This window comes from Melospiza melodia, chromosome 14 (genome assembly GCF_035770615.1).
Source record: "Melospiza melodia melodia isolate bMelMel2 chromosome 14, bMelMel2.pri, whole genome shotgun sequence".
Lineage (NCBI taxonomy): Eukaryota > Metazoa > Chordata > Aves > Passeriformes > Passerellidae > Melospiza > Melospiza melodia.
This window is the reverse complement of record NC_086207.1, coordinates 16,751,718-16,778,459: the sequence shown is the minus strand read 5'-3', so window position 1 is coordinate 16,778,459 and position 26,742 is coordinate 16,751,718. Positions and strand designations below refer to the sequence as shown.

The window sequence follows — 26,742 nt, the reverse complement described above, 5'->3', positions numbered from 1 at the left end:
CATTTTGCCTTCTTGTCTTTGTGGTATCTGTATGGTGTTCACTTCTTTGGTATGGTTCAGTCATAATACATGGAAACCATTCAGTTGTTTGTTTGTTGGAAAAGTTTTCAGCTTGGTGTGAGTACAAATATCTTTCTAGAGAAATGGCCCTGTTATTTTATACTTCCCATTAGGCTGGCACAGTTCCCTTGGTCTTACAGTAAATGGAGGAACTTTACATTTTGAATGGCTTTTATGAGTCTTTATAAAGCTATAATTGCTGAAAATGATACAATAATGCAGTGCTCACTGTTGATGGGGAGAGATGGGAGGTTCTGGACAGCCTAAAGCTCTTGTGTACCAAGCTCAATGTCTGGGATTTTAGATCTTTGGCATTCTTGTAAATGTCTCTCTTGGTTTTGCCTTTACGTTTGAAAGAGGTGTTTGCAATTTTATCTTTTAAAATATAATGCATATAAGTGTAAGTTTAAAACATGCTTCTAACCCATGTCCTTAAATATCACATTTATTGTTTCACCAACTGAAAATATTTGATAGGGATAGTTTGAGCACAGATGACTGTGATTTTGACTGGAAATTTCAGAATGTGACCTTTCCAAGGTGAAGAAGTGAACTGAGTCTGATGCTGAGCATTTTGAGTCTGCAGAGGAGGATTTTCTTGCAAGTAGCCATGAGAGTAGGAAGTTAGAAGGCAGAGGCAGGAGGTCAGACATAAGAGTCAAGGAAGTATGAATGACATCATCATCCCTAAGTACCCTCTCAGAAGATGAATGAGCTCTCTCTTGTATTACAATGCTAAAGAGCATTAGAAGGTGATATGATATCCAGACAACACATAAGATAAATGCCTCAGAGGATGCTGGAACAGCTTTCCCCCCACGCCCTCCACGAGTTCATAAATCCTGTGGTGGTCTCAATAATACAATATGTGGCTGGTGAGTGTTATATATTGTGGTCAGCTTCTTCTTGACAAAATTCATTTCGGTTTAACGAGTACCTTGAACATTATCTAATTTAGTTACTTAAGCTGAACAACTCAGTGTAACTCTAGATACCCTTTATTTCACCAGACTCACAGCCCTTTTGGGATACAGAGTGGATTTTTTTTTCAAAAGTTTCTGAATAAAAAGTAAGCAGATGTTACAAGAAGAAATACCTAGTCTCCTTTAAAACTAACAAAAATGTGTTTGTCATGATAAGTCTTGACACAAAGTGCTTTCATCTTGATAAAACTTGAAATGCAAGTTTCATATTCTTAATGAAATCCTTCTGAAGGGAATGCAGGACTCCAACAAAACATGCAGAGGTGCTGGAGTGTTTGAGGTACATTCAGTCAGAAGTGGATTCAGTTTGAATTTCAGTCTTTGTGCTTCAAAAGCACAGTAACTCCAGTTACTTTATAGTATTTTTTTCTACAGTAGTCTGGGGATATGCAAAGCTGCAGTAGAATTTACTGCTCAGCCCCTCTTTTGGATATGTAGACACCCCTTAGTATCTTCAGGAGGAAGAATTGATTAAAATATTTACTTGTGAGTGTGTTTCAAAAAATAAAAACTAAAATTCTCTCAGTAGAAAATCAGCTTCAGTTTGGAATAAAAATGGACTATGGATTTTTGGTGCGCAGAGTTCTGAGGTATCATATGTAATTGCTAAAGTAATGTTTCCTTTTCTCAATATTTGCTCATTTGTGCTTTTTAGAGAAATAAAATTATTCTCATTTGAAACAAAATGCAAAAAAATAAGACCCTCACATAGGTTTAGCTAAATGCTGCTAAGTCCTTAATTCTAAACCAAAAACTGTCAGACTTTTAGCAGTAATAGAAAAGTGGGTCTTCCTTGACAAATGCCCCCATAAATTAGATATTAGCTTTAGTCAAACTCTGTCTCTCTCAGGAAATATTTCCACTTGCATATTCAATAGGAAGGACCTTACATGATGCCCACTTACTGCTATGAAAATCTAGGCTTCGGAGATGAAGGCAAAGAAAAATTTCTGTGAACAAAAGAATATCTGGAATAACAGACCTTGAGCTTATGCAGAGATTTCTTTTCATAGAATGTGAGTTTCACTCACTTTTTGCTCTGTCTGTCTGCTGCTCTGTCCACCCCTCTATCTGTTTATCTGTTACCATCTCAGTGGTAATATGCAGTATCAATTGGATTTTAAAAGACATAGATCTCTTATACTAGCTGTCCTTTTTTATAATACCTTTTACAAATTTAATCAATGCATTTTAATATACAATATAGTTTAAGTGCAATATACGATAAATATTCAAACTTCATCTTAAACATGCTCTAGCCTTTAAATTGTTAAAACTGCAGTGCCCTTTCAATCTACTTACATAATGTCATAAAATATACATTTCAAGGTAAATGAAGTCAGCTACTTCAATTTAGTCCCTCAAACTGGTAGTAAATGAGAGGTTAACACTATGGTGCCAAACCCATTATTGAGTAAATTTAGCACCTTGGACAGCTCTGTAAAATCTTTATTGCTTTCCTGACCTGCTCGTCATGTTCTGTCTATGTGTTCAGTGGCTCTCAGCTCTGATTGAAAGGCAATATATTAGATCCCCAACACAAACATGCTCGGGGGCTGCTTCACTGTGAGCATAATGACACGGAGGTGAGAACAATTTTCTGGTCACTGCAATCCAAGCACCTTGCAAGGTCTGCTGCTCTAACTCATAGAGGACTTCGGGGGCTCCTTTGTATGTGGAGCAGCTTCTGTTGTAATTTAGGCAGAGCTGCAAAAGGTTTAAGATGCATTCTGAAAACAAGAAGTTAATATCTTGAGCCTGTCTTTAGCAGTATTTTTGTTGTGTGTTTTTAAAGCTGGTTTTTGTTTATAAAACTACCATCAGCTCTGGAATAGAAGATACCGCTACTTGACACAGGAGGGTTTTTCTGTAACATCTACTTTGTATGATTTGAAAATATCATAAACAAGAAATGCTTTTCTGGTGTGAAAATATTGGTGAGGAAGTATGAAACTCAAATTTACAGACCCTGAGAATGTTGGAAAAAAAATAGACTCATTGACTAGCTAAGAAAATTGAATGCTACTTGTCAAGAATGTTTCAATAAACCATCATGACAATTAGTTTTATTTACATGCAATATGATATGGCATCAAAGAACTTCCAGTGTTTAAGAACTGAAATATATTTGATATGAGGGAGAGCAGCTGTAAGATTCTATGTAATTACCTCATTTTTTAACATGGTTTTCAATCTCTTTTTAGATGCACTCTAAGGTTTTTAGCTCAGCATTATATAAATAACTATGATTAGTCAGGTAGAGAAGAAATGACTATTTAAACTCTTTTTTTTAGTAATTTGGCATAATGACAGCTTAGGCTAACAATATACCAAAGCAGTTTGCGGCCTCTGTATCACATTCTAATTTTCCATCAGTGAAATATATACTGCAAACAATTTCAACTGAAGTGAAATAAATCCTGCTTTGCAAAGTCAAACACCTGTGCAGTAATTTTCTATCTAAAATCATGGAATGAAAAAGAGAACATTTTTTCAGTAATGTCTCTGTTCTTCTCTAGTTTGTATCTTCATTATGAGGCAGACAGGGCAGCTCAGTGTTGTGAGGAATGAGGATTGTTTGTACCTGAATGCTGTTTGTGTCTGTCTGTCCATGATTATACTGCTCACTGCTCTGGTCAAAAAACAACAAAAAAACCACCCCAAACCAACAATTGCAGCACAAAACCAACCCCAATCTTAAAAATCAAGCAAACAAATGAAACAAACAAAACCCACCAACAGAAAAAGGCTGTAGCAACTTAACTCCTCAGGAGCTGTTTCAAGTGTAGTGATTTAAAAATCCATCAATTATGTATTACATCTCACTTCATATGTGGAAAATAATTTAAATGTGTGTACTGAGACAGGGGTGTGTGCAGCAGAAGGCAAGCCTAAATGTTTACTGGGAGAACGAAAATCCTCCATCTCATTTTTGAATTTAGGGCATTATATATGTCATAAGTAGTTACTGCAGTATGACAACTATTTTATGTTATATTATAGAGAATTTAAAATTGAAAAAAATGCTAATATGCATCTAAAAGCTTGTCATTTGAAGAGTTGTTCAAGGATTTTTGAAGAGGTTATGGTGACAGCAAAATGAACGCAATTATATCTCTATTTTCTGATCAGAGTCTACAGTATATGAAAATTGAGCATTACTGTTTCTTTTTGGTATAAAATATGGCTATTGTGTAAAATATTTTAAGTTTAAAAGTTTAACTTTGTAGAAAACTGTAAAATGCTTAGAACTGGTACTATTTTTGTTAGCTCCTTGCAGAAATATGCTATGGTGAATAGCGTCATCTTAGAATATTAGAGCAGTACTTAGGGCCTGGGAACTACAAAAATACATTGTTTTACTCAAAGGATGTTCCTGAGCGGTTTTGATCGGGCATTTTGGAATCTGCTCTGAAAGATGCCATGAAATAATAAAAGGAAAAAATTCTTCTGGGTTAATTCTGCAATGCATTTTTATATTTTCTATCAGGATTATCATCAGGATGCTGTAAAATATAAGAACACAGGAAATGCTATTGTTTTTTGAATACCAGTAGAAAATACCCTAAGAAATATTAAATTAAAAGGAATGAATAAGAAAATGGAGGGAAAAAAATTGCCCAAAATGGAGAACTGAATCTTGGACTGTTTTAAAGTCAGCTGTCCATGCAAGAAATTTTTCCAGGAAACACTGCATGGTCGTGGGCTGTTCTCTCACACACTGCATGTATTTTCCTCTTGGGCATCATTCCATGCATGTGGATCCTACCCTGACCCCTCTTACCAGGACACAAAGTGGAGAAGCCAAAGGGTTTCATTACAGTAGCACAGGACTGATTGGGTATCTTCTGAATGTGGCCTGCTGGGTAAGGTCACAATTCCTGCAGCATGCAATTAAGAATAAAATAAACACATTGAAGGGATTCATAACATTCTCTGAATGACATTGATTGCAGTAATCTAGTAAATGACCTCGGGATTGTATTCTGCAATAAACCCATGAGTGGTTTATAGTGCAGATGGTAGAGACAATTGAGTGATGTATTTTATTTTGCAGCACCAATGATTCTCACCTTTTGACTTGATTAAGCGTGTGTGTGAACCAGTGATTTAACACCATTCAGTGGTTGCTGAGAGTTGTTACAATTAAGGTTTACCTGGTGGGAGGGAAAAAAGGAAAAAAAACACTACAAAACATGGTGCACCTAATAGAAGAGAATATTTGTTTTCCCCACAAGGAGTTTATTGAACTCAGCAGAATGCTTCTGTTTTTATATTGACAGGAAGTAATACTTAAGAGGGCTGCTGATTTAGTAGAAGCACTCTATGGTATGCCACATAATAACCAGGTAAATGCATTCTACTTCAGCAATTCTATATCATGGCTATTTCTTATATGTATAGATACATCAGAGGCTAAAGGGACATGATGCTACAATGGGAGACGAGAATAAATGTACAGGCCGATGCCATATCTGGAATGGGGTTTAGTTTGCTTGTTTTCTTTTTTAAAGGGAGTGAATTTAGTGTTTGTACAAACACCATGGAGGCATCTGCCCACTTTCACCAGATCCTATATAATATGAGCAATGTTGTACATTTTGTCTTGCCACCAGTGACTTCTCCCTCTTCCCTTAAAGAGAGCTCTAAGGTGGAGCAAGTCCAGGCTCCAGCCCCATCCTGCCATTTGGTCTTTTTATACAAAGTGTGGCCACTGGGACTGAGACTTCCAACTCTCTTAGCACAGATATCGGGATTTAACAAGGAGATCCTGTAAGCATGAGCTCTCTGTCAGCCAGCTGGTTTAGACAGAAAAGCATCTTCTAGCCATTGGAAAGGGAACTGTTTCATTTAAGTCTGTAAGAAGAGGTTTGTCAGTCTCTCTTTGGTAACTCGTGCATGTTTTTTTCCTTGCCCTGCAGGAGATAATCCTGAAGAGAGCTGCAGACATCGCCGAAGCGCTCTACAGCGTCCCCCGCAACCACAACCAGCTCCCCGCCCTCGCCAACACCTCCGTCCACGCGGGAATGATGGGCGTCAACTCCTTCAGCGGCCAGCTCGCCGTCAATGTCTCTGAGGCCTCCCAAGCCACCACCCAGGGTCAGCACGAGCCTCATCTTCCTCTCTCCATGGATCTGTTCTGAGAGAAGGCAGGGGGACAGGCAGGGCAGTGGCAGAGGGAGGGCTGGGCAGCCCATCCCAGACCCTTGGAATGGCACAGGGTGGGGCTGCTCTAACTCGGGAAAAGCACTTCTGCATGTGTCTAAATAGCTTTTCATTCTGCCCAGAGTAACACTTGTATTTGTGTTTAAATCCCACTAATTTTAATCAGCTTCAGCATGTACTTAACATTAAGTACTTGCTTACGTATTTCCCTGAGCATGGATCTCTCAGTCTGGGCCTTTTGTAGCACTTCTTTATAACATGAAGTTGTCCCTTGAATGTTTTTTATTTAATTTGGCTTTTTTTTCAAGAGTTAGAGTATTGGAACTGTGTTTTTTTCAGTTTGAGACTTCCATAAATTTTACAACTAGCAAAGAATACACATATTTAAACAGACATTTTCACAGCTTTTCCAGTTTTTAAAATAAAGCGGTTTTCACTTTGTATAAAATCAGCATTGGTTTAAAATAAAAGTTAAAAATAAAAAATAGGTGAAGAACATTTTTGTAGAAGCCCTTTGCATTTTGTCCTCTCGTTTGCTCAGCTCTATATATTATCCAATTAAAAAAATACATTTGAATGAGAAAGTCTGTTTCTAGAAGAGCAGAAAGAGATTTTTTTGCATTACAATAAAAAAAATTATTTTTAGATTGAAATATTTTATGCTATGTGTTAGGAAGAAAAATTGGTGATTTTTCTTCTAGGGGTGGAGATGCATATTTTTTATTTCTGTGGCTTCTAGAAACAAGTATTTCCTTATGAACATTTGGATATGAGTTTCCTAAAATGTCATTTCCAGAATTAGGTAGAGATTCAAATTTTAACTCACTGTCAAATTTGATGCTCACTTCCTACCAACATAATGATGAGACCAAGGCAAAAAGATAAAGGGTATCCCACAAGCTGGAGAGATACACTGCATTTCCTGAAGTGTGCAGTGAGCATCTGAGGTGTGTTAAATGACAGTGACATCAGAAAAGAGTTAACAACAATCACTTGCTTTTAACGTACCTTGAGTGGGTCTGTGCTCCTCACTGTGAAAATGTAGGTCATGTTTACTCCATTTCCTACAAGCAGCCCTTTCAGAGCGAGTGTTCCTCTAACACCCCGAGCTGATCTTTGCTCCAGGGCATCCCTGCCTTGCCTGGGGAGCTCTGCAGGCTCCAGCAGTGACCAGGGCAGGGAGGGCTCCCAGTCTGGGTACCCGGTGGTGCTGGGGGTCAGTCCTGCCCCTCTCCCTGGCTGGGCTGGGCTCCCCCTTGCTCTGTGTGGGAAGCTCTTGTGGGGCTAATTCCAATTTCTGCCTGTGTTCCCTCCCCACACAAGGTTTCACTCGCAACTCCAGCAGTGTGTCACCTCATGGCTACGTGCCAAGCACCACCCCGCAGCAGACAAACTACAACTCTGTCACAACAAGCATGAATGGCTATGGGAATGCTGGAATGTCAAATTTAGGCGGTTCTCCAACCTTCCTGAATGGATCTGCTGCCAATTCTCCCTATGCCAGTGAGTATTTTATATATTTTCTGTATTTTGTGCATTTTCATTAGAAGGAGGCAGTAGATTTTCTCTGATGCTCAATATTTATTTTCTATTTTGAGCACTTGAAATAGAACTTGCTTTTTTCTCTACTCTCCAAGGCACTGATCTTGGATGCACTTTGAAGACCTTAGTGTTGCCAGAAATTATTCTCTCTGTTTTCATATTACTATTATTAATTATTATTTTTTTTATTTGGGAGTCTTAAAAGAGCTTACAAAGTGTAATCTCTCATCATTTAGTCTGATAGTTTCATAACATACCTTATACTCTAATAAGAAACGCTGTCCTCAACTTCTGATCAAATAATATGTTTATAATCTTTATAAAAACTATTAATTACTACTGTGCCTCAGCTTGATTGTTTACATTCCACTTGCTTTTTAAGTAATATTATTTTGACTTCATTGAGTCAGTAAAATGTGACAAAGGCTCTTAGATTTTGTGTTTTAGTGTCAGTACAGTAAATGCCACAAAAATGTGAGTCATACAAATCATACATCCCATGGTGTGAAGAGCTTATGGTCTACAGTCCCAGTCATGGAAATATTTATGTGCAGGACTAACTTTCTGCATTTTGATATTAAAGGTTTAGTAAGGTGTTTAAATATAAATACATTTCTATTGGTGAATGCAGCTGAGCTGCAATAGTCCCTGGTCACATGAGAAATTGAATGAGCAGAACCTGCCCAATTCCTCTGACATTGCTCATCAGGCATAAAGGATTCCACTGACATCTGTAGGAAGCTGACAGCAGAATCAGGATGGAAGGGCTGGGTGTATAAACAGATTTATAGGCTGGGACTGCAGCGTGGACAGGACAAACTGACTGCTGGAGGTGCCAAGGTTTACACAGCAAATCTGAAGTTAATGGTGTAACAGCAGCAATGAATTATTTTGATCTGCATCAGAATAAAAAAGGAGATAGGAACTCTGAATAAAATAATTAACTCCAAGGCTGCTTCTCTGCTGCAAATTTAGAACAAATTATTTACCCACATAACTAGTACTTATAACCTGGGAATTGCTAACCAGTGATTATTTTTGTACTCTAATAATAATGTAACATGTAATGTTACAAAGTACCTTACTTATTAAGTTGGATTTACTGTCACAGAATCTGCACACTCTGAATTCATAATATAACATGATTGATGAGACATCTCCTTTTGGAAGCAGATGCCAGTAATGCATTTAAAATACTGTGGCAGTGTATTATTTCATATTTATGAACGGAGTCCTCTTTAGAATAGCACTTCACTTCCTAGTCCTGGTTTCTATTCTATTTATATTTTGGGAGGTTTTCTTGGTTGATCTGTCATTCTGCTAATGTCTAATCCATTGAATCAGAAAATGCTTCAATCATGACCTGAAAATTAAAAGGTGGCATTCTTAATTAAATCAATAAACTAATTGCTGTATAGTAGCAATTCAATTTAGGTGCTTTGATTGCTCTCCCTTAGCAAGTACTTCCAGACACAGAGTGACTTCAGACTAAGATTGTATCTGTCAGACTGTGAAACTTTGAACATTTAATTTCCATTAATTGATTTCCTCAGTGTTAACAAATATGATATCAGATTCTCAAATAAGAACTTAAATAGGGTGATTTTTATCTACATAAATGCAAATAAAATAATAATTCAAAGCCCAGATGATCAGAATTTTACTCTATAATATGTAATTATTCACAGCCCACTTGTGTATCTAAGCGCTTTCTAAACAGGACGAAGAATGGAAATATGGGATGACATTTTTGGTCCTTTTTTTTGTTGTTATTGTTGGATAAGAGGGGAAACCTGCAGTGCCTTCTGAATATTAAAGTAGTTAGCTTTATTTTAATGAAAAGAAATTTTTTTAAAAGCTTGATGGTAAATACAAGAACCAAAGATATTTGTTGCACTTTATAGTAAAGTAATGGTTTGAGGATATCTGTGTTTAAAGACTGAACTTCCCACATAGCACATTTGCATTTTGAACACTCAGTTCAGCCCTAGAAAAATCGAGAGCATCCAGGAATGACAATTCTCTTGTTTCTGCAGCCTGTTATTATTGAGTACTAAGGAATCCCTTTTTTGGGGTCTTTCTTCCCTGCAGTTGTGCCATCGAGTCCGACGATGGCCTCCTCCACTAGCCTCCCCTCCAACTGTAGCAGCTCCTCCGGGATTTTCTCCTTCTCACCAGCCAACATGGTCTCAGCGGTGAAGCAGAAGAGTGCGTTCGCGCCGGTTGTGAGACCCCAGACCTCCCCCCCTCCCACCTGCACCAGCACCAACGGCAATAGCCTGCAAGGTAGGTGGAACCAGGCTGAGCCCAGGCTGCTCAGGAGGTGGCTGCTCCAGCTGTGAGCTCCTGGAGCCTCCGAGCTGCCCCATGGGAGTGAAGGCAATGGGGGATCCCTGGTGGGCTCTGTCCTAAAGCTTCCTCCTGTAGAGAGTACCTGACTCCACCCCAGCCCACCTTGTGGCCTGCAGGTGTTTGGCAACCACCCAACCTCTAACCCAGCTAACACTGCTGAATTGAGAGGCTGTGTCCTCTAAAGCACAGACCTACTGTTTTGATAAACACTAGTAATATTTCAGCTTACTAATACCGTCCTTTTTCTTTCTTTCCTCTCTTATTCCCTGTTGTCGTCCTTTATCAGACCAGTCTTTTGTGGACTCTAGCAAGTACTCCACTGCAGGGTCTCTCCAGGGGCTGGCCTTCTCCTGAAGTACGTCACTCAATCTTCCCTTCCTTTTTGTCCTTTGTCATAGTACACTTGTGCAGAAATCCTACTGAGAGAAAATAGAGCGTTACAGAGCTTGGCACAAACCTTCCCTTTCAGAAATGGAGATGCATTACAAACTAACAGCAGCGTTTTCCACTTTAACTCACACCAGGGCAAACATTAGTTTCCACTGATTAATGTACTCCTGTGCCAATTAATTCCAGAAAAGGCACAGGGCCTTTTGGAAAGCCTATTGAACTGTTGGTATCAAGGGGCTGCTCCTTTTCTGCATCCCTTCCCCTCTCATTACAAGTTCTCCAGCATTAGTATCTAAATCCACTTGAGGGGCTGGTGCAGGCAAGGCAGTGACAGACAAAAGCTTGTGAAACTGAGGGTGCTGCAAGCCCAGCACTGCCCATCTCATTGTTTGGCTGAGTCTGATTTACAACACTGTGCCTAAACCTCCCCGTGTGTCTCCCTCACTGCACATCCCTGTGCTGAGAGAGGCATTTTCATGCTTGCTTAGGTCCAGGGGCTTCCTTAAGTAGATGCAGCCAGCTGCCTCCAGCTGCCAGAGGTGGGAAATATTCCAGGGTGTGCATTGTGCTTCCTCCAGACCTGAGATTTGTTTCCTTTTCATGAGCCTGTGCAAATTATCCAAAGGGCATCAAGTGGGGAATTAAATCCATCCTTTTTTAAGCCAGGTTCAGAAGGAGGTGTGCAGAGCAGGATGGTTGCATTAACCCCACATGTCACTCAGCCTCTGGAAAGACGAACACTGGGCTTGAAGACAAAATGCTGATAGCACCATTAGCGGCCAAAAAAAATCTATATGCAAGCAGAGTGGGAGGAATTCATTCATAAAAGCTTGGATCTATTGTGCCTGAAGGAAAGCATTGTCCTCAGTTCATGTTACACTGGTGAACTGGGAGGAGGAATCCTTCAGGGTGCACACACACAGAGAAAAACTGTGCAGAAACTGTAAATTTACTAAAAACTAATAAGCAGATCTTCAGTACCTTCAGTTAGGACTCTGTTTGAAATACAAACTGTGTCAGGAATAAAGCAAAATGAATTTTTCAGGTAAACTACAGCATTTAGGAGATTTGGTTTTGAACATTTAAAAGAATTGGCAGTGCTTACATGCTTCAAGTTTTAAAAGAAACACCTAATAATATTTTCCATCTGAAATAAAATAAAAAAAATAAAAACACTAAACAAAAGCTTTTGAACAGGTTAATGTTTTTTTTCCTCTCTTCACCTTGTCCCATATTGTTGTGGATGGAGAGAAAAAACAAATAACAGGAGAAAGCTTTTTCAGGCACTGTGTCTCCTTTCACAAGACACAGAATTCTCAGATTCCATGCACTCAGTTATGAAAAGCAATTATGGAAGGAGCTGAGAGCACTGGGCACAACTGGAGCTGTGTGATTGCCTCCTCATTATGTCATCTCCACATCTGCAATGCCCAGAAACCACACAGATCTGAGCATTTCCCCTAATTTTTGTTTAGCAATTCAGTTTTCATAATGGGAACGAGACACCAAGAGATGGTTCATTTCTAGGTCATCACTGAACTTCTTGGTGAGTTAAAGACATACAGCCTTTGGTCCTGTGCCTCCTGACACCACCTGAGGCTTGTAATAATCACTCAGAGAGGCACTGCCTGTTGTGCCTTAATGCTTAAATAAACAACCATGTATAAGGAGGCTGTCTTATCTCTCTTGGGCTTCTGGATACATCAGAAAGCAATCAAGCTTTCCTCATGTAGCTTCGATATCAGCAGAACTCACTAAAACAGCAGCCAGGCTTATCTGTTGTTCTCTTTGCCATGCAATTTTGTAAAACCCCAAATACATTATTTCTGTAATTTGCTGGCAGCAAATACAAATTAGTATATGATAGAAGAAATAAAGGCCATTGGTGGGAGCTTTTCTATTCTCTGTCTTTTTGGAGGAGGTGTGATCTCATACCTACACTGTTTCCCACTGATATCTCTGTTTTCAGGATCAATAACAGGCTACAGCTGGGAGAATTTGCATGACTAGATGTAGCACTTATGGAATAAAAGTGGAGTGATCTAAATGAAGAGTTGGAAAGAATGGAAATATCAAAGCTTTTAGGCAGAAAAGATATCATTTGCCTTGTAATTTAATTCAGAATTTCAGAGCTCTTCAAAAACAATGATGCTTTGAAAAAAGGAGCTAGGATCTGCCTCTGTGCCATTTCTTTCCAACAGCAAAAGGCTGATCTGTAACCACAGGGAAATGTCTAAATCATGAAGAGAGGAAGTGCAATTATCTCACCTTTTTTGGGATCCTACCCAGGGTAGACAGCTGTCCTGTCCCAAGAGACACAATTCTTGACTAATTATTGGTGAAATTGATCTGCTTCTGATGAATCTTTCAGACTGAGTGTTGGAATAGATAGTGACATTTTCTGAAGAAAAGATACTTTTTCTAAAGAAAAGCAACACCTTGTCCTAAAGAGCCCTCTGTGCTTCTCACCTAAATGTCTTCTGTAGGACTTAAAGCAACTTAACTCACCTTTCTATCCCTTTTATCCTCACTCGTAGCTCCTTGAAGAGCCCTCATGTGGGGGACACAATCAGTACAGTGATTCCACACAATAAATCCCAATAATTGAAATGCTGTTGCTCTGTGCCACCTCTGAGGGTGGCCTGTTGCAAACATGTTGGATGTGTTTTGCATTCTCTCCTTCTCCCCTCATTTTATTTCATTTAATCAGTGCAGTTTACTCGAGCTGTTCTCCCCTTGCTGATTAGACTTGTAATTCTTGCACATATGGTGGTGTTTGTGGAGAAAACATTTCCCTCCTCTCCCCCTCCAACCCCAAATCTGTGAGTCTTTTACTTTGGCTCTGTTCTTATCAAATAATTGCAGCTGTAATTAAAGCACAATGAATCAGCACCAGTCACAGGGTTGAGTCCTTCCTTAAGAAATTACATGTCCAGATGTCTGGAATGGCAGGCAGCATTTAAATCGTGCCTGGAAAGTGCTGCCAACCTGAAGGAGAATCTGTTTTCTACTTTTTGGCAAATAACTGTACAACTGGCATTTTAGAGACACATTGTTTTTACAGTTCCCATCATAAACTTCCATGACTACCCCCTGTAATGATGTGCCTGCTCACTGTGTGTCACTGGGACACTTGGGATGTCTGATCTAAGCCCCCAAATAATAGAGAGAGATCGAGCTGGAGGTCAGCTTATGTGCAAAACTGCTCCTGTTGAATTTTCACAAATGTCTTGTCTGCTAAGAGAGGTGGTGGTTTCATAGAAAATGAGGTAGGAAGATAATAAAGAAATGCTGATGATTCAACTTAGCCAGCAAAAGAGAAAACATCCTGAATTAACATTCACCTATGACTCACCTGATGTAGTTGGTGGTGTCTGCTACAAGTGGAACAGGAAAGATGCTGGCCTGCTAACCCTGGAGTCAAGCATGTATTTCAATTTCAAAACTGGATTTGAGAGTTTAAATGCTTTTCTGAGCTCCTGGAAATGCAAACCTGAGTCCCAGGGGTGACCTTTGGGAGGGCTGGCACAGGGGAAGGACCCAGAGTGCCCCTGAAGGGACACCCCTGCAGGGCCATGCCAGGGACTCCTCCTGTTTCCCCTAATTTGGTGCAAATTCCTGCTTTGCTTTTAAAAGAGTAACAGAATGTGTGGCAATGCCTGAGTCCAGTCAAAGCTTCCTCAGCATTTGGGGATTTTGAAACTGAAAGCAGAAAAATAAGTTGAGGTCTCATACTCATATAAGGAAGTACACTTTCTACAAGAAAATCAGTAATTTCAGCAAAGTCAGTCACAATTTGAATCATTTTCCAGTCAAAAGGAAATTTCTCATGATTCTTGTGTACATAGTTGTCTCTTATGAGTAATATATATATATATTTAACTCAAAGTATATCTGACTACATTGCTAGTAAACGTTTAAAGCTCTGGAATTTTAAAAGTTGCTTAATAATGCAGAAAATTAACTTTTCCCCTCTCTCTCTCTCTCCCTCTCTCTCCCCCCTCCCTTTCCTTCCAACAGCTATATCTGGCATGATTGTTCCCCCCATGTGAAAGAATTGCCTTGAAGAATTTTATTAATGAAGAGGTTGAATTCTGCTTCAGAGAGAATCTGATACAAGTCCCAGAGTGGAACTTTTTACTCAGGCCTTTTTAAAAATAAAAAAAGAAATAAAGAAGGATCTTACAATAACTGCAGATTTTTAAACAAAACAAAAATCACCATCCTTGCAAATACTGAAATTAACAATCCACAATTGCAAGGTGTTGATTCGAGTTGTCCATCCCAAATACCTGGGAGATATATTTATTGTATGTTGATAAAAAAATCCACTTTTTTGTTTTGTTGGGGGGGGGGGGTGGGGGCTTGCTTTTATTTCCTTCCGGTTTCTTGTGGGTTTTTTTTAAGGCTTGATTTAACTCAACACCATTTGTATTTTATAAATCATACAATTACACAAGGGACACTAGAGATGGAACTCCACATTTTTAATTTATGAATTTTTTTTTTAAAGCTGTGTAAAGAAGAATAAAGTGGTGTCATTTACATACAAGCCTGTATGGGACAGAATAGAAGTGCCAGTTAGTTTTTCATAGAAGAATTATGGCCATTTAATTAAGGGTCGGCTCATATATGTTGCTTATCCAGTGGTGACTTGCTGATATGAAGCATTTTTAATGTTCTGATTAAACAGATATCACTCCCTAAAAAGCTGATATTTTTGGATTATGAGGGTGGGGTGAGGGGTGGGATTAGTAACCTCTGTCATTAATATCAGGCTGAAAAATCATGTAAATAACACAACAGGAAAAGTTCATCCCAGAACACCAGGTTGGAAGGGGTCCTTAAGGTCTAAGTTTTCTTGGCAAAAAGCTGGTTGAAGAGAAGGGAAAGGAAGGGTGGAAATATCAGAAATGTTTCCTCTGGAAGTGCAAACCCAGTGCCTGCAGATGCAATGCCAGACCTGCTGCAGGAGGTGAGCACAGCCCCCTCTGTTTTGGGGTGAAATCCCAGAGCCTCCGAGCGCTCCCTTCCCCAAGCACAGCATCCCCCGGGCTCTGCGCTGTGGCTTTGGCACGGGGGCCCAGCCTGGGGGTGCCAGCCCGGCCCCTCTCGCCCTGCCCTGCTCCTGCTGGGCAGGGGGGGCTCAGCCTGGGGGTCTCACCCTCCCCACCCCAAACCCCCTGGCCCGGCTCCCACTGGCGCCGTTCCTGTATCAGCCGACCCTCGGTTCGTACGCGCTCCCTCCCGCACAGGGATCTGCTTCCCACCAGGGAACCATCACTTTGGGCTGGGCCTTTCCAATCAAAACCATAGCTTCTGTTTGTTTTACCACGAAAAATTTTGCTATCATTATCTGGGAAGTGTTCTTAAAAATTATTAGTCAAAGAGGCAGCAAAGCTCTGAAGATGCATTACCTGATATTTTTTCTTTGCTGTTGTGTTTTGTATGTAGTTATAAATACTGTAGATTTTTTGTGATTTTTTGCCAAAGTTGTTGTTCTATTTATACATTTTAATGTCTTAAGACAGTTTTTCAATATCACAAAAAAGAAAAAAAAAGAATTTTACTGCATATTTTGCAAAAAGAGCTCACTACCTTTAGCTTGCACATACTTGCAAATTAATTAAAGAAAAAAAAAGCTTTTTGTTTCTGTTTTTTGTTTGTTTGTTTTACGGGGGATTTTGTAAAATATCCATATAAATAATGTATTTATCTTTGGAATTTGTACATTGCTTTTTGTCCCCCACAAGTTTATTTTATTGTGTATGTTTGCTATGTGAAAAGTGCTGATTTGTTTGGTCATTCACCGTTGTATTAGCTGTTTAAATGTGATTTTAATACATTTCATTTATAGGATTGTTTTTTTTAGTATTGTTTAAAACCATGCTTCCATTTTTTTTTAATTTCCACCCAAAAGCCATTGTCTATTTTTGTATTATTTGTAAGTTAAGAAGTTTTTTCCAATATATGGCAAAAAGTAGCATATTATTCTTGTAGCATTTAGTTATGTAGATTTAAAAAAAAATGTATCCTTTGCTTTTGAGGCTTAACAAAAACTAATGCTGTTTTACTCTATTAATATGCATGGGATTTCTCCTCTTTGGAGTGACGCATTTTTGTGCATTAAATATGGGGAGAAACTTCATAGAACTCAATGAAAATACTTTCTTTCTTAAGTCTGCTTGTATATTTCTCTGTCTTTCACATAAATATAAACCAGCAGATTGGATGCCTTAACAATGCAAATCATATTCATTTCACTTGTACATTGTACTGTGCACCAGAACTGTCAATCATCACTAACATTCTAAGAAAAAAAAAAGGAATTGAAAAGCACAAAAGAACTGTTTTGTTACCTTAAAACAATATAACTTTTTTCTAGTCGAGCAAGAAATCATTTACAACGATGCTGCAACTGTGCATGCTTCCTGTATGAATTTTGCAATGGTTTTCACTAGAATGTCACAGTGTGATCTTTGGGGGGAAGGGAAAGAAAAACAGGATTTTTTTTTTTTTTCATGGTGAGAAAATAAAAGAAGAGAAAACTGGAAAAAATGTGAGAGACATCAGTTTATTGCTTCTCTGTATTCCAAGTGATTATTCTAATTCACATAATAAGCAACAGCACGACAATGTAATCAAATTTAAAGCCATATTTTGTCCAGTGACACCGTTGATTACTCTTGTAGAGCTCCACTCAGTCCTAGCAGTTCTGACACCACTTTAGCCACATTTGTAGTCTCTACTCCAGTGTCCAAAGAGCCTTTGACAATGTGCATAATTCCATTCTTTTGCAGCTATTTATTGTGATCTGATGAATGGGAATTTGTCAAAAATCTCCCCTGCACCACCCTTTGTCTTTTACAAAGTAAAAGATGCAGCTGTTTACAGAATATGGCTTTAAGTGGAAACATTCAGATTTCAGTTTTAACAAGGTGAAGCTTCACAATGACTGGATTGCATAAAGTAATGCCTATTTCCTCACAGTTGTACTAGGATGCAGCTAAAATGAAGTCATCTCTGAAACTACTAACCTTTCACCTTCTTATCTAAATCTTTTTGAATAGACACACACACTGTACAGTTCTATTGTTAGAGAAACTAACTACTGTAGAGATTGTTATAATTTTTTTGCAGAAATTCAAGCTGTAAAAACTTTTCAACTTTCACAATATTTAATTAAAGTTACTTCCTGTCTGTGAATACAGCTCCTAGTTGTGTGTTTATTTTTCTGCCTCTGCTAGTCAGTAGATGAGGAAAAAAAAAGAATATAGAAGCCAGAGGCTACTGAATTGTCTTCCTGAAATTGAGGAGAGACAGAAATTCATGGAATTACACAGTGAAATGTGGTGGATGCTGGTGCACTGAAATGCCTTTCCCTCTGTCTCTAATGGATTTCAAAGGATCCTCACTCAGAATGCTGAATGTTAATCTCATTATTTCCATTGTTTCAGAGCATTGTTTGCCCGTAGGACCAACACATTTTTTCTAGTGGATTTCTTGGGCATTTTTAGCTTTAGCTGCTCAGTTGTAAGAGCTGTCTCTCTCTAAACCCAGTGATCATGGAGCACCAAGCAAATCCTGCCCTGTGCCACAGACCCAGGGCGTTGGGGTTTTTATCTGGGTATCATTTCAGTCAATGGCAGCACCTCCAGGTGTCCAGTGACTGCTCCAGGAACTGCATCTGCCTCTGCTGAGCTCCTTGACCATGAAGGAGGCTCCTAAAAGGGTTTCCATTCTTCTACCCTTCCTAAATGACAAATCCATCAGCTGCTAGATTGGTTCCAGGCCTTCTGTTTCACTCTGTACCCCTCTGACAAGAGGAACTTCACTCTGGCATATGGAGGGCTGACATGCTGGCACTTAATTTCTCTGTCACACAGAGAAAGCACCAGCAAGGTTCCCAGGAAGGAATAGGAATGCTGGGTGCTTCAGTTTAAATTAATATTTACTGTAAAAAAAAGAAGTTGCTAAAACATAAGCAGCTGGAAGTGGCTTCTTGCAATGTGAAGTGTTGGGTATCTCTTAAATGTGAGCAGATCCACTCCAGTAGTTTTTAGAAAAAGGAGAGATTTTTGCACAGTCATGTTGTGTAATCATTTATGTAACTCTCCTTAGCACCACAGCCCCTGCACCTTCTGTCATGGCATGTGGCAGCTGAATTTGATGTTATTCACTTGATTTCCTGAGCTCCTTCCTGTTTACTGCCCCTTGCTCCCCAGTTCTCTCACAAATATCCACACTGTGCTGCTGTGCTGCAGATGGGCTGCAGCCTCCCACAGAGTCCCTGGCCCCCAACTCTGGCTCCAGACTCCTTCAATTCCACAGGACAGAAGTTTTGGGAAGTGCTCCAGCAAAAACCACATTCCCCATCCGCAGCAGCATTACAGAAGCATCACTTGCTACTCCTTCTCCCTTCACAACCACAATTATCATTGCACTAACACAAATGTGCAGATCCCAACAGGGAATATTGAAACCCCACTAAATACAATAAGGCCACATCTCAGAGGTGCTGAGCACTGAGTTCCTTGAGACTCTTGGTCAGCTGGTCACTGCCTCCTTGTCCACCCACCCGTTGTACTCACACCTTCCTGTCATTTGCCACCTCCTGCCTGTCCCAGCACCATTTTCTCCATGAAATAATGACTATTTGGGCCCCATTTGACATCTCTGTTTCCTCTGCTTCCCAGCAGGTGCTGGCTCTGGCATCCCTTTTCCCCAGCAGCTAATGCTGATATTTCAGTAGCAGAGGTTGGGTCAATATTTCAGATAAATAAGTAATAGCTCCAACTGCACAGCCCTCTTCACTCTTCCTCCCTTGGTGCCCTTGAGGACAGAGCCAGACCAGAGCTTATGGCACTGCTCCAATTGATTGGCAGCCATGAGAAAGAGCACACAGCTTACAAAACTTTAATAAAGTAATTCCAGGGCATGAATGCCAGTGACTACCCAGGTCACAGCCTAACAGTGGGGACTGCAGTTCTAGGTGGCTTTTTTTAATGTGGGCCTACAACAGGAATAGCAAATACAACAATACAATTTGTGGCCTAACACAAATTTCCCCCTTATTTTCAATGAAAAGCCCAAACTTCATCACTAATGTGTATGTACACCTGAAGAACTCAATGAAAAATAATATTTAGATGACCATTTAATGCTTTCCTGAAACACATAATAAATTATGTTCTATATGGGCCAGTCCAATTTAACTCTGCTTTGTATAAGGGAATGAAATTGTTCCCTTTTTTAAATTAAATAATATGAATCCCTAATTTTTCCACATTCATTCTGTCAAAATATATCTTGTACTGTGAGCCCTTACAAAAGTTTTAGCAGGTTTGCAAGAGTCTCACCATGCCACGGTGATTCCCTGCAGCCTGGCAGCTCTCAGCCAAGTGCATGAGAAAGGCAAGGGCTGATGAGGCTGTAGGTCTGCACAAGCTCTCAAGGGGCTCAGTTCTGTGGCTGAGGATAACTCAGGATAAATTCACCACTGAGGATGCCTCTGTGGCTGCGTGTAGGGGGGCAGCAGCTCAGAGCAGACCTGAGCACAGGAGGCACAAAAATGCAGCAGGGTTTGTGCTCCTGCCTGTGCTCAGGTGGGAAACTCAGAGAGCCAAGGGAAGCAAGGCCAGAGGTGACACTGGTCATAAAACTTGACTTTTCTAGAGAAAAAGGGAGCACAAAAATTTCATTTCCACTCTGTGCCAGAGCCACACTGTGCCCCCCAGCTTTGCAGGGTGCTGCCCAGGGCAGGGCTCTGCCTCCTGCCCCTTTCCAGGGAGCTTTGCTCACACTGCTCACCCAGCCTGCCCCAGGCACTGCCTCACTCCCCACCTCGCCACCATTAACTTTGCCTTCAACCTCTGCTGCATCATTGCCTTCTCCTGAGGGTTCCCTATTTATATAGAGGGGAAAATGCTGTTGCTGGGACTGGAAATATTTTGTTACCTTTTTCTGCTTAAGTGCGAGGCATTTTTATCTGTGATCTCTGGAGACTTATGCTACAGTGGGACTGATTTTATCCACTTACTCAATGCACTTTAGTTCAATAATGATTACAGAACTTCTACATAATATATTAGGTATAGCTGATTTCCCAGGGTTTGTAGCCCTCCATCTCCCCAAGCATTTAAAAAGGAATCTCTCTGTGATGGGGATGTTATGAATGATACACTCCTCGACACTCATGATGTAGAAGTGAGAGCAGCAGTGGGCCAGGCAGGCAGAGGAAGGCACTCAGCTGGAAAATGCCAAAGCCTGTGGATAATGCAAGCCAAGAGCAATGACTTGCTTTGTTCATTTTATCACTGCTCCTTGGTGCATCAGCTGCACTTGCAATCTAGTTCAGGCAACCCAAAACTCACTCTCCATCACCTTAACACAGTCTGAGAGTTTGGCAATTCATTGGCTCCATTGCAGGGCCTCTGTTTCTCATTCACCCTCATTTTAACTACAAGTTGAGCTTTTCAGCTTGCCCAGCTGTGGGTTTAGCAGCCATGAGTGGCCCTGCCTCAGCCAGCACTGCCAGCCCTGAGGGATTGCAGAAAACCTGTACATTTGCTTTCTTCAACAGCAGAAGTGTTTGTGGTCACAGCCCCCTGCACACCTGAGGTTACACCTTGTGCCCAGACCTGGTTCTTGGCTTTCCTGAGAGGTTTTCTGGGCACCTTTCCCCATCACAGAGATTGGAATACTTCTCCATTCTCTGCTATCCCAGATGTTAATGATACTTTCTGCCTGTGTGTTCTCACCTGCCCTCCCTGGTCTGGCTGCTCAGCACCCTGGTGGCAGAGGGCATCCAGCTCCTCTCCATAAAGCCCAATCCTGGCTCATTCAAAGCCCATTCATTTGCCCCAGGGAGTTTTCTACACCTTGAGTCACCTTGCTCATCTCCTGTCATCAGCCTCCCCAATCAGTGGTGGTGGTGCCCTTTTTTTTTATAAATAAAATCCCAGTTTTAATCAATTTTCTGACCATATCTCCATTTCAGTAACACTTTTTGGCAGTGAGTTCCCCAGGTTCATTGCTGCAGTGGGGCTGCTGGGGCCCTGCAGGGGTGGGGACAGGGGTGGCTGGGAATGCTCCTGCCCCTGGCCCAGAGGGGCAGCTCCCATCACTGCCTCAGCCCCTGACTGACGGCAGCAAACAGCAACAGGGAAGTTGCTACCAGCTAACAGCTGTTTCAACAGTTTTAATCACAGGGTGAGCTGCGAGATAAATAAATAAATAAGGCCCATGAAGTGACAAAACAAATGGCCTGGTACTGGAGACAGATTTGAAGCTTCTGGCTGCCTTTGCCGGAGAGCAGCCTGTGAGCTCTCACCCTCCCTCCCCAAATAATTAATTTATCACTTAGCAGCGCTGTGGCTCTGCAGAAGGCGCTGGGAGCTGGCGTTTGAAGGTGAACTGCAGCCCTCTGGAGGGGCCCCTGGGGCTGGGCAAAGAGGCAGCTGAGCTCTGCAGCCTACAGGTGATGGCAGGGGGATTTATATCAACCTGCTCCAGCTACCATGAGCCAGCACGAGCTATTTTGTTCTGCCATCACAAATCACTGTTATGCCCTTTCTGCCTTAAACACTATGGATCAGCTATAACAACACTTGATATTTATTTTATTTCAACTATCACTCTGATTTGTCAGGTGTATTTTTTATGCACAGCAGGTGTACCCTAATGGGGTTAGGGAATAAACAGCAAATTGATGGGCTTACACACCCATTAGCTAATGGGTTACTAAGCAAAAGGGACTCTGTTTAACCCCACTGCACTTAGCCCACTGCTAGGAGGAATGTTAAAGACTATAAGCTAACACTCAAATGTCTCTCCACGGACCCAGGGGAAGAGAGCTCAAACTTTAATGCATCTCTTTTGATAGGCAGGTGAATGAATGTGGCTATCATTATGCAATCACACAGCTGTGGAACTGTTTATCAGCCACACATCATGCCCTGTGAACCCTGCACTGTGCTCCTGTCCCGCTGCACTGCCAGCCTGGCCCTGTGGGGCACACAGAGGGTTAAGCAGGATGAATTCCCCCCACACAGGTGCTTCCCACATCCCACTTGCACAGCACATGCAGAGAACACAGAGCTGCCACTGGGACCCCAGCACTACACACCTTGTTCTGAGCTTTTTTTGTGCAAAGGCCTTGTGTCAACACCGGCTTTAATCAGTTATTTCAAGATAGATGTGCCTCGTTAGCATCAGAACAATGCAATTACTTCCCCTCCTCCCCTCTCTCCAAATCCTGGGGTTTTATTGGCCTATTAATGGTTTGATTTGTTGTTGGTAGAAACAAGAAGGATTCCAACTCATTGATCATATTATCCTACAGATATCCAGCAGAATAAATAAATGGGATAATAAAACCCAAACCACTCGCTCAAAGGTTACATTTTCTCAATCCTTTAGTGTTCTGCATCATAGTTTATGTTCTCTTTCAGCCACAAATACACCATTCAGAGCAGTACATGACAGCCAAAAAAGGCCTGTAATGTTAAAGGTTATATTTGCAATCTTTTGCCATCTTTCTCACGTGGAAACAAGTCACGCTGATCCCGCTGCCCACAAACGCAATAAGGAACAACCCTCTGACACAGGTGCTATAATCAAAAGCCAATTCAAAAGGAGCCCTCTGTAAATATCAACTGGATCCAGGCATATGCATGCTTGGCTTGAAGCACCAGGAGAGTCCTGCTGACTTCAATGGGGTGGCTCCTGTGTTTGAAGAGAAAAAGGTGTGTGCGTGGCGGAGGGGTGAAGGTCGAGGAATGAAAAGCCAGGAGAGAATATAGTTTGGGCTGCTTTTCTCTGAGCAGTGCCACAAAACCTCACAGCCAGGGGGAAGCTCAGGTCCTTTCACATTCCTTTGTGGCTGCCTGTTCCTGGGGTGCTTTCAGGTGTCCCCTGCATTGAGTTCTGGAGCCTGTTGGGGTTGTGGGGCTGCCCAGACAGGGCCTGGGGGATGTGGGGTGTCTGTCAGACTGATGGGATGTGGCCCTGCTCATCCCACTGGGCTCTCTGGGCCTTGCCTTGTTGCCAGTTCCTTCCTGGACAAGGAAAGTGCTCCAGGCACTGGCAGACCAACAGCTGGACTCTGCAGCTGGGTTAAAAACACTGCTGCAGGAACTGCCACAGGTACAGAGGCAAGGACAGGAGACACCAGGACTCCAATGTTATCTAAATGACAGCTCAGGTCCCTCCTTATTCTAGGGAGTAGTGGTCAAGCAGAAATCTACTGATGCCCACTGGAAGGTGAACTGCTCTGCTGCCAGCTCCAAATGAAGCTCCACAAGTGTGGAGGCATGAATACAACATCAGGTTGTAGACTCTGCGTTGGAGACAATTTAATTTATGTTTGAACTCCTCAGCATCAGCCTGAAAGGCTGCAGCAGCATAGCAACAAGCTTGTTAATTACTAAGCAATTATTTTACTCAACTTTTAGACCAAGGGGATACCCAAAATATCTGCATCTGTTTCATTTTGAGTTCTTATTGTTCCTTCCATGCTGAAGCTGAGGTTATTTTGCAGCAGCTGTCAGTCATAGCAGTAACAACTTCCACAGCAGCAGCAGCTTCCATTTGGCAAGCTCAGAGCACAGAAAGGGCTGTGATGGAGTGGAAAGGGTTTCTTTCTTAATATCCTCTTCCCCTAGGATAGACTATTTTGCCCTCTCCAGCAGAACATGCTTGGATCACACTGCAGAGTTTCTGACTGCTGCTTTTAAACAGGTATATCTGTTTGTTTCTATCAACACATTTCAGCTCCTCTGGCATGCTGTCTCTGCAGCTCTAATAGAGACACCTCACATGTAATAGGGTCACACAGTGATCCTCACGTTCACTCCCATTCTATCACCATGTTAAATTGAAACAATGTGTGTGCATCAGATTTCTGCAGTGCAGGGAAGCTGCAGCATCCACAAGTTTTGTGGTGTGATGAAACTAATGATTTGGATTTTATTTTCTTGGTACCACATTCAGCTGGTAAACTCTTAAAAATGCACCTTACCTCATTTTCTCTCTTTCTTTTTACCTCTCAAGAGCTTTCACCAACAGATCTACTTTCATGCTGGAGAAAAAAAAGTAATTCTATCAGTAATTTATGGAAATTAGAAAACTGATTAGCATAAAGCTTCTACTTGTGATAGTGGGGTTACAAAAGTGGGTTGATAGGTAAAAATGATCTCCTTAGTGATAATTAACTTTGATCTCTTAAATAACTGTTAACTTTCATAAAGAAGGAGAGTACAAATGACATTTGCATCATGGCAACTGTAAAAAGGCAGAACATAACTTTCATTGGAGATTACATGATAAGCTCTGTTCTCACAGAAAATATACTCGTTTCAAAGCAAAATGACATGAATTGTCAAGGACTGTTGGGTTTGTTCTTATAGCCTGTGCTACCCTGAGTGCACTGAGATGAGACATTGCATATGCTTGTGTGAACAGCTCTGCACAGCCATGTAAATGATATGTATTTATCTACAAGGAAATGACAATGCACGCTCTGCTTAGCACTTCTATGGGACCATTCATCCAAGGACTCCCAAGTCCTTTCTAAACATTAATTCATTCTGACTACTCTGTGGCTGTGAGGAAAGTAAATATTAGTCTTATTGCAGTATTATTGGGAAATGGAGAGACACAGCAGCTAAGAGACTCACTCAAGGTCAGTGGATTGCAGCTGCAGTGCTGAGCCCCCGGGTGTGTGTGCTGGGGTGGCCCCAGGCACAGCACTGGGCAGCAGAGCTTCCCTCCCTGAGCTCTGCTCCAGGGATGCTTTGAAAATTCTCCCACCAATATTTGCTCCTGAACAATCTCAGTGCCTGTTTGGGGCAGGACAGCCATACAACCCCTGCTTTAAAAGTGAGAAACTGAGGCAAAATGGGAAAAAAAATCAGAAGTGCTGACTAGATATAAATACCCAGTTTGAGAAATCAAGGGCCCACCAGTTTTAACCAGCAGACTCCCCCAGTCTGCAGTTCCAAACTTAAGCCAGAAGCCAAGCAGTTGTATTGAGTTTCATGGACTTTACTAGAAACCAAGACTACAAAACTGAGGCACAAAATCCCACTTGAATTTAACATGCAAGCAAAGGAGAATTTTTGAAGCCCGGTGCACCAGACAGTACTTGTGAGTAGCTGTGAGTCCTCTCAAAATGGATCTCACCAAGATTTACACATTTCTGGGGTTATAGATAAATTAAGTGTAAACCAGAAGTTACATATGAAATAAAGGGAGTATCAAGAAATGCAAAATTAAAATAACATCTTGAGATAGAAATCCTTAGACCTGTACAGCCTCTGCATTTTTCTATTCACGGAAATCATCTTAGAACCTTTCTTGCACACTTAAAGCTCCTGGCACACTGACTTGTTGCAAAGAAACCACTGAAACATCTCAATATCTTTCTTCACTGGCTCCTCCAGACACTGAGTATGCCGGCCACTCTCTGAATCATTTTATCCTGTCATCTCTCTGCCTTTGATATGCATGAAGTTAAAGGGAAATGGCAGTTTCCTAACTTCTATTTCCACCCAATGTCATGGGAGAAAGGAAGGGGAAAAAAAATCACTTTTTTTAATGCAGCTTTTAAAATAGAAAAGCAAAAAAAAAAAAATTTACAGCACTTAATAGGCCTCCCTTGCAATTTAAAAACTGATTTTCAGAAGCTCATATATTCAAATCTCCAAAGTCTATTTGAAGGCACATCTGAAGGTGCACCCTGCAACCTGTGTGTAGCAAACTCTTTTGAATCTTGTCCTTGAAACAAAAATTAGTGCCCCATGGGAGCTCAGCAGTGTAGACAACCACTAACTGCAGAATGACTGAAAGCAGAGCTGAGAGTCCTTGCAGCTGGGAGGGAGAAGGGGATGAGAGAGCGAGGGAAGATGAGAAACCCTTCAGGAGCCATTTGGGAGACACTCACTGGGAAGAAGAAAGAAAGACATGCACTAAAAACAACAGAAACACAGGTGGAAATGGCCTACTGGGAAATCAGGCTGTCAACAAACAAAAGCCGAAGGCCAGAAAGCAGTTTCAGTAGCAGCCCCTGCTAACAGGGCTTCAGTGTTCAGTAAATAAATTAGCAGCAGGTTTGACTGTTTGGAAATTAGTAGTGACATGATGAAAGCCGCAAATGACTTGCTTTTATCTGGAGTGGAAGCACTAAACTTCCAAAGAAATCCTTGCCTGTATCAGGAGAAGCAGAGATGCTTATATCAGCTTAGACTTG

At 41.1% G+C, this 26,742-nt stretch overlaps 1 protein-coding gene and 1 long non-coding RNA gene across 11 annotated transcripts in view; one reads left to right on the top strand and one right to left on the bottom strand.

Moving 5' to 3' along the window:
* Window positions 1-17,703, top strand: part of EBF1 (EBF transcription factor 1) — a 265,262-nt gene extending 247,559 nt beyond the window's left edge. For 4 of the 8 annotated variants that reach the window (XM_063168936.1, XM_063168935.1, XM_063168934.1 and 1 more), the window contains exons 12-17: window positions 5,327-5,392; window positions 5,966-6,143; window positions 7,533-7,712; window positions 9,843-10,037; window positions 10,390-10,458; window positions 14,514-17,703. In XM_063168936.1, coding sequence (XP_063025006.1) covers window positions 5,327-5,392; window positions 5,966-6,143; window positions 7,533-7,712; window positions 9,843-10,037; window positions 10,390-10,457 — 687 coding nt within the window. In that variant the 3' untranslated portion in view covers window position 10,458; window positions 14,514-17,703. The remainder of the gene's footprint in view (window positions 1-5,326; window positions 5,393-5,965; window positions 6,144-7,532; window positions 7,713-9,842; window positions 10,038-10,389; window positions 10,459-14,513) is intronic. The other 4 variants (XM_063168940.1, XM_063168939.1, XM_063168938.1 and 1 more) reach the window with 1 other exon arrangement.
* LOC134424821 (uncharacterized) overlaps window positions 10,030-26,742 on the bottom strand; it is a 108,817-nt gene continuing 92,104 nt past the window's right edge. For all 3 annotated transcript variants that reach the window (XR_010029494.1, XR_010029496.1, XR_010029495.1), the window contains one exon: window positions 10,030-10,519. This is a non-coding gene — a long non-coding RNA (uncharacterized LOC134424821). The remainder of the gene's footprint in view (window positions 10,520-26,742) is intronic.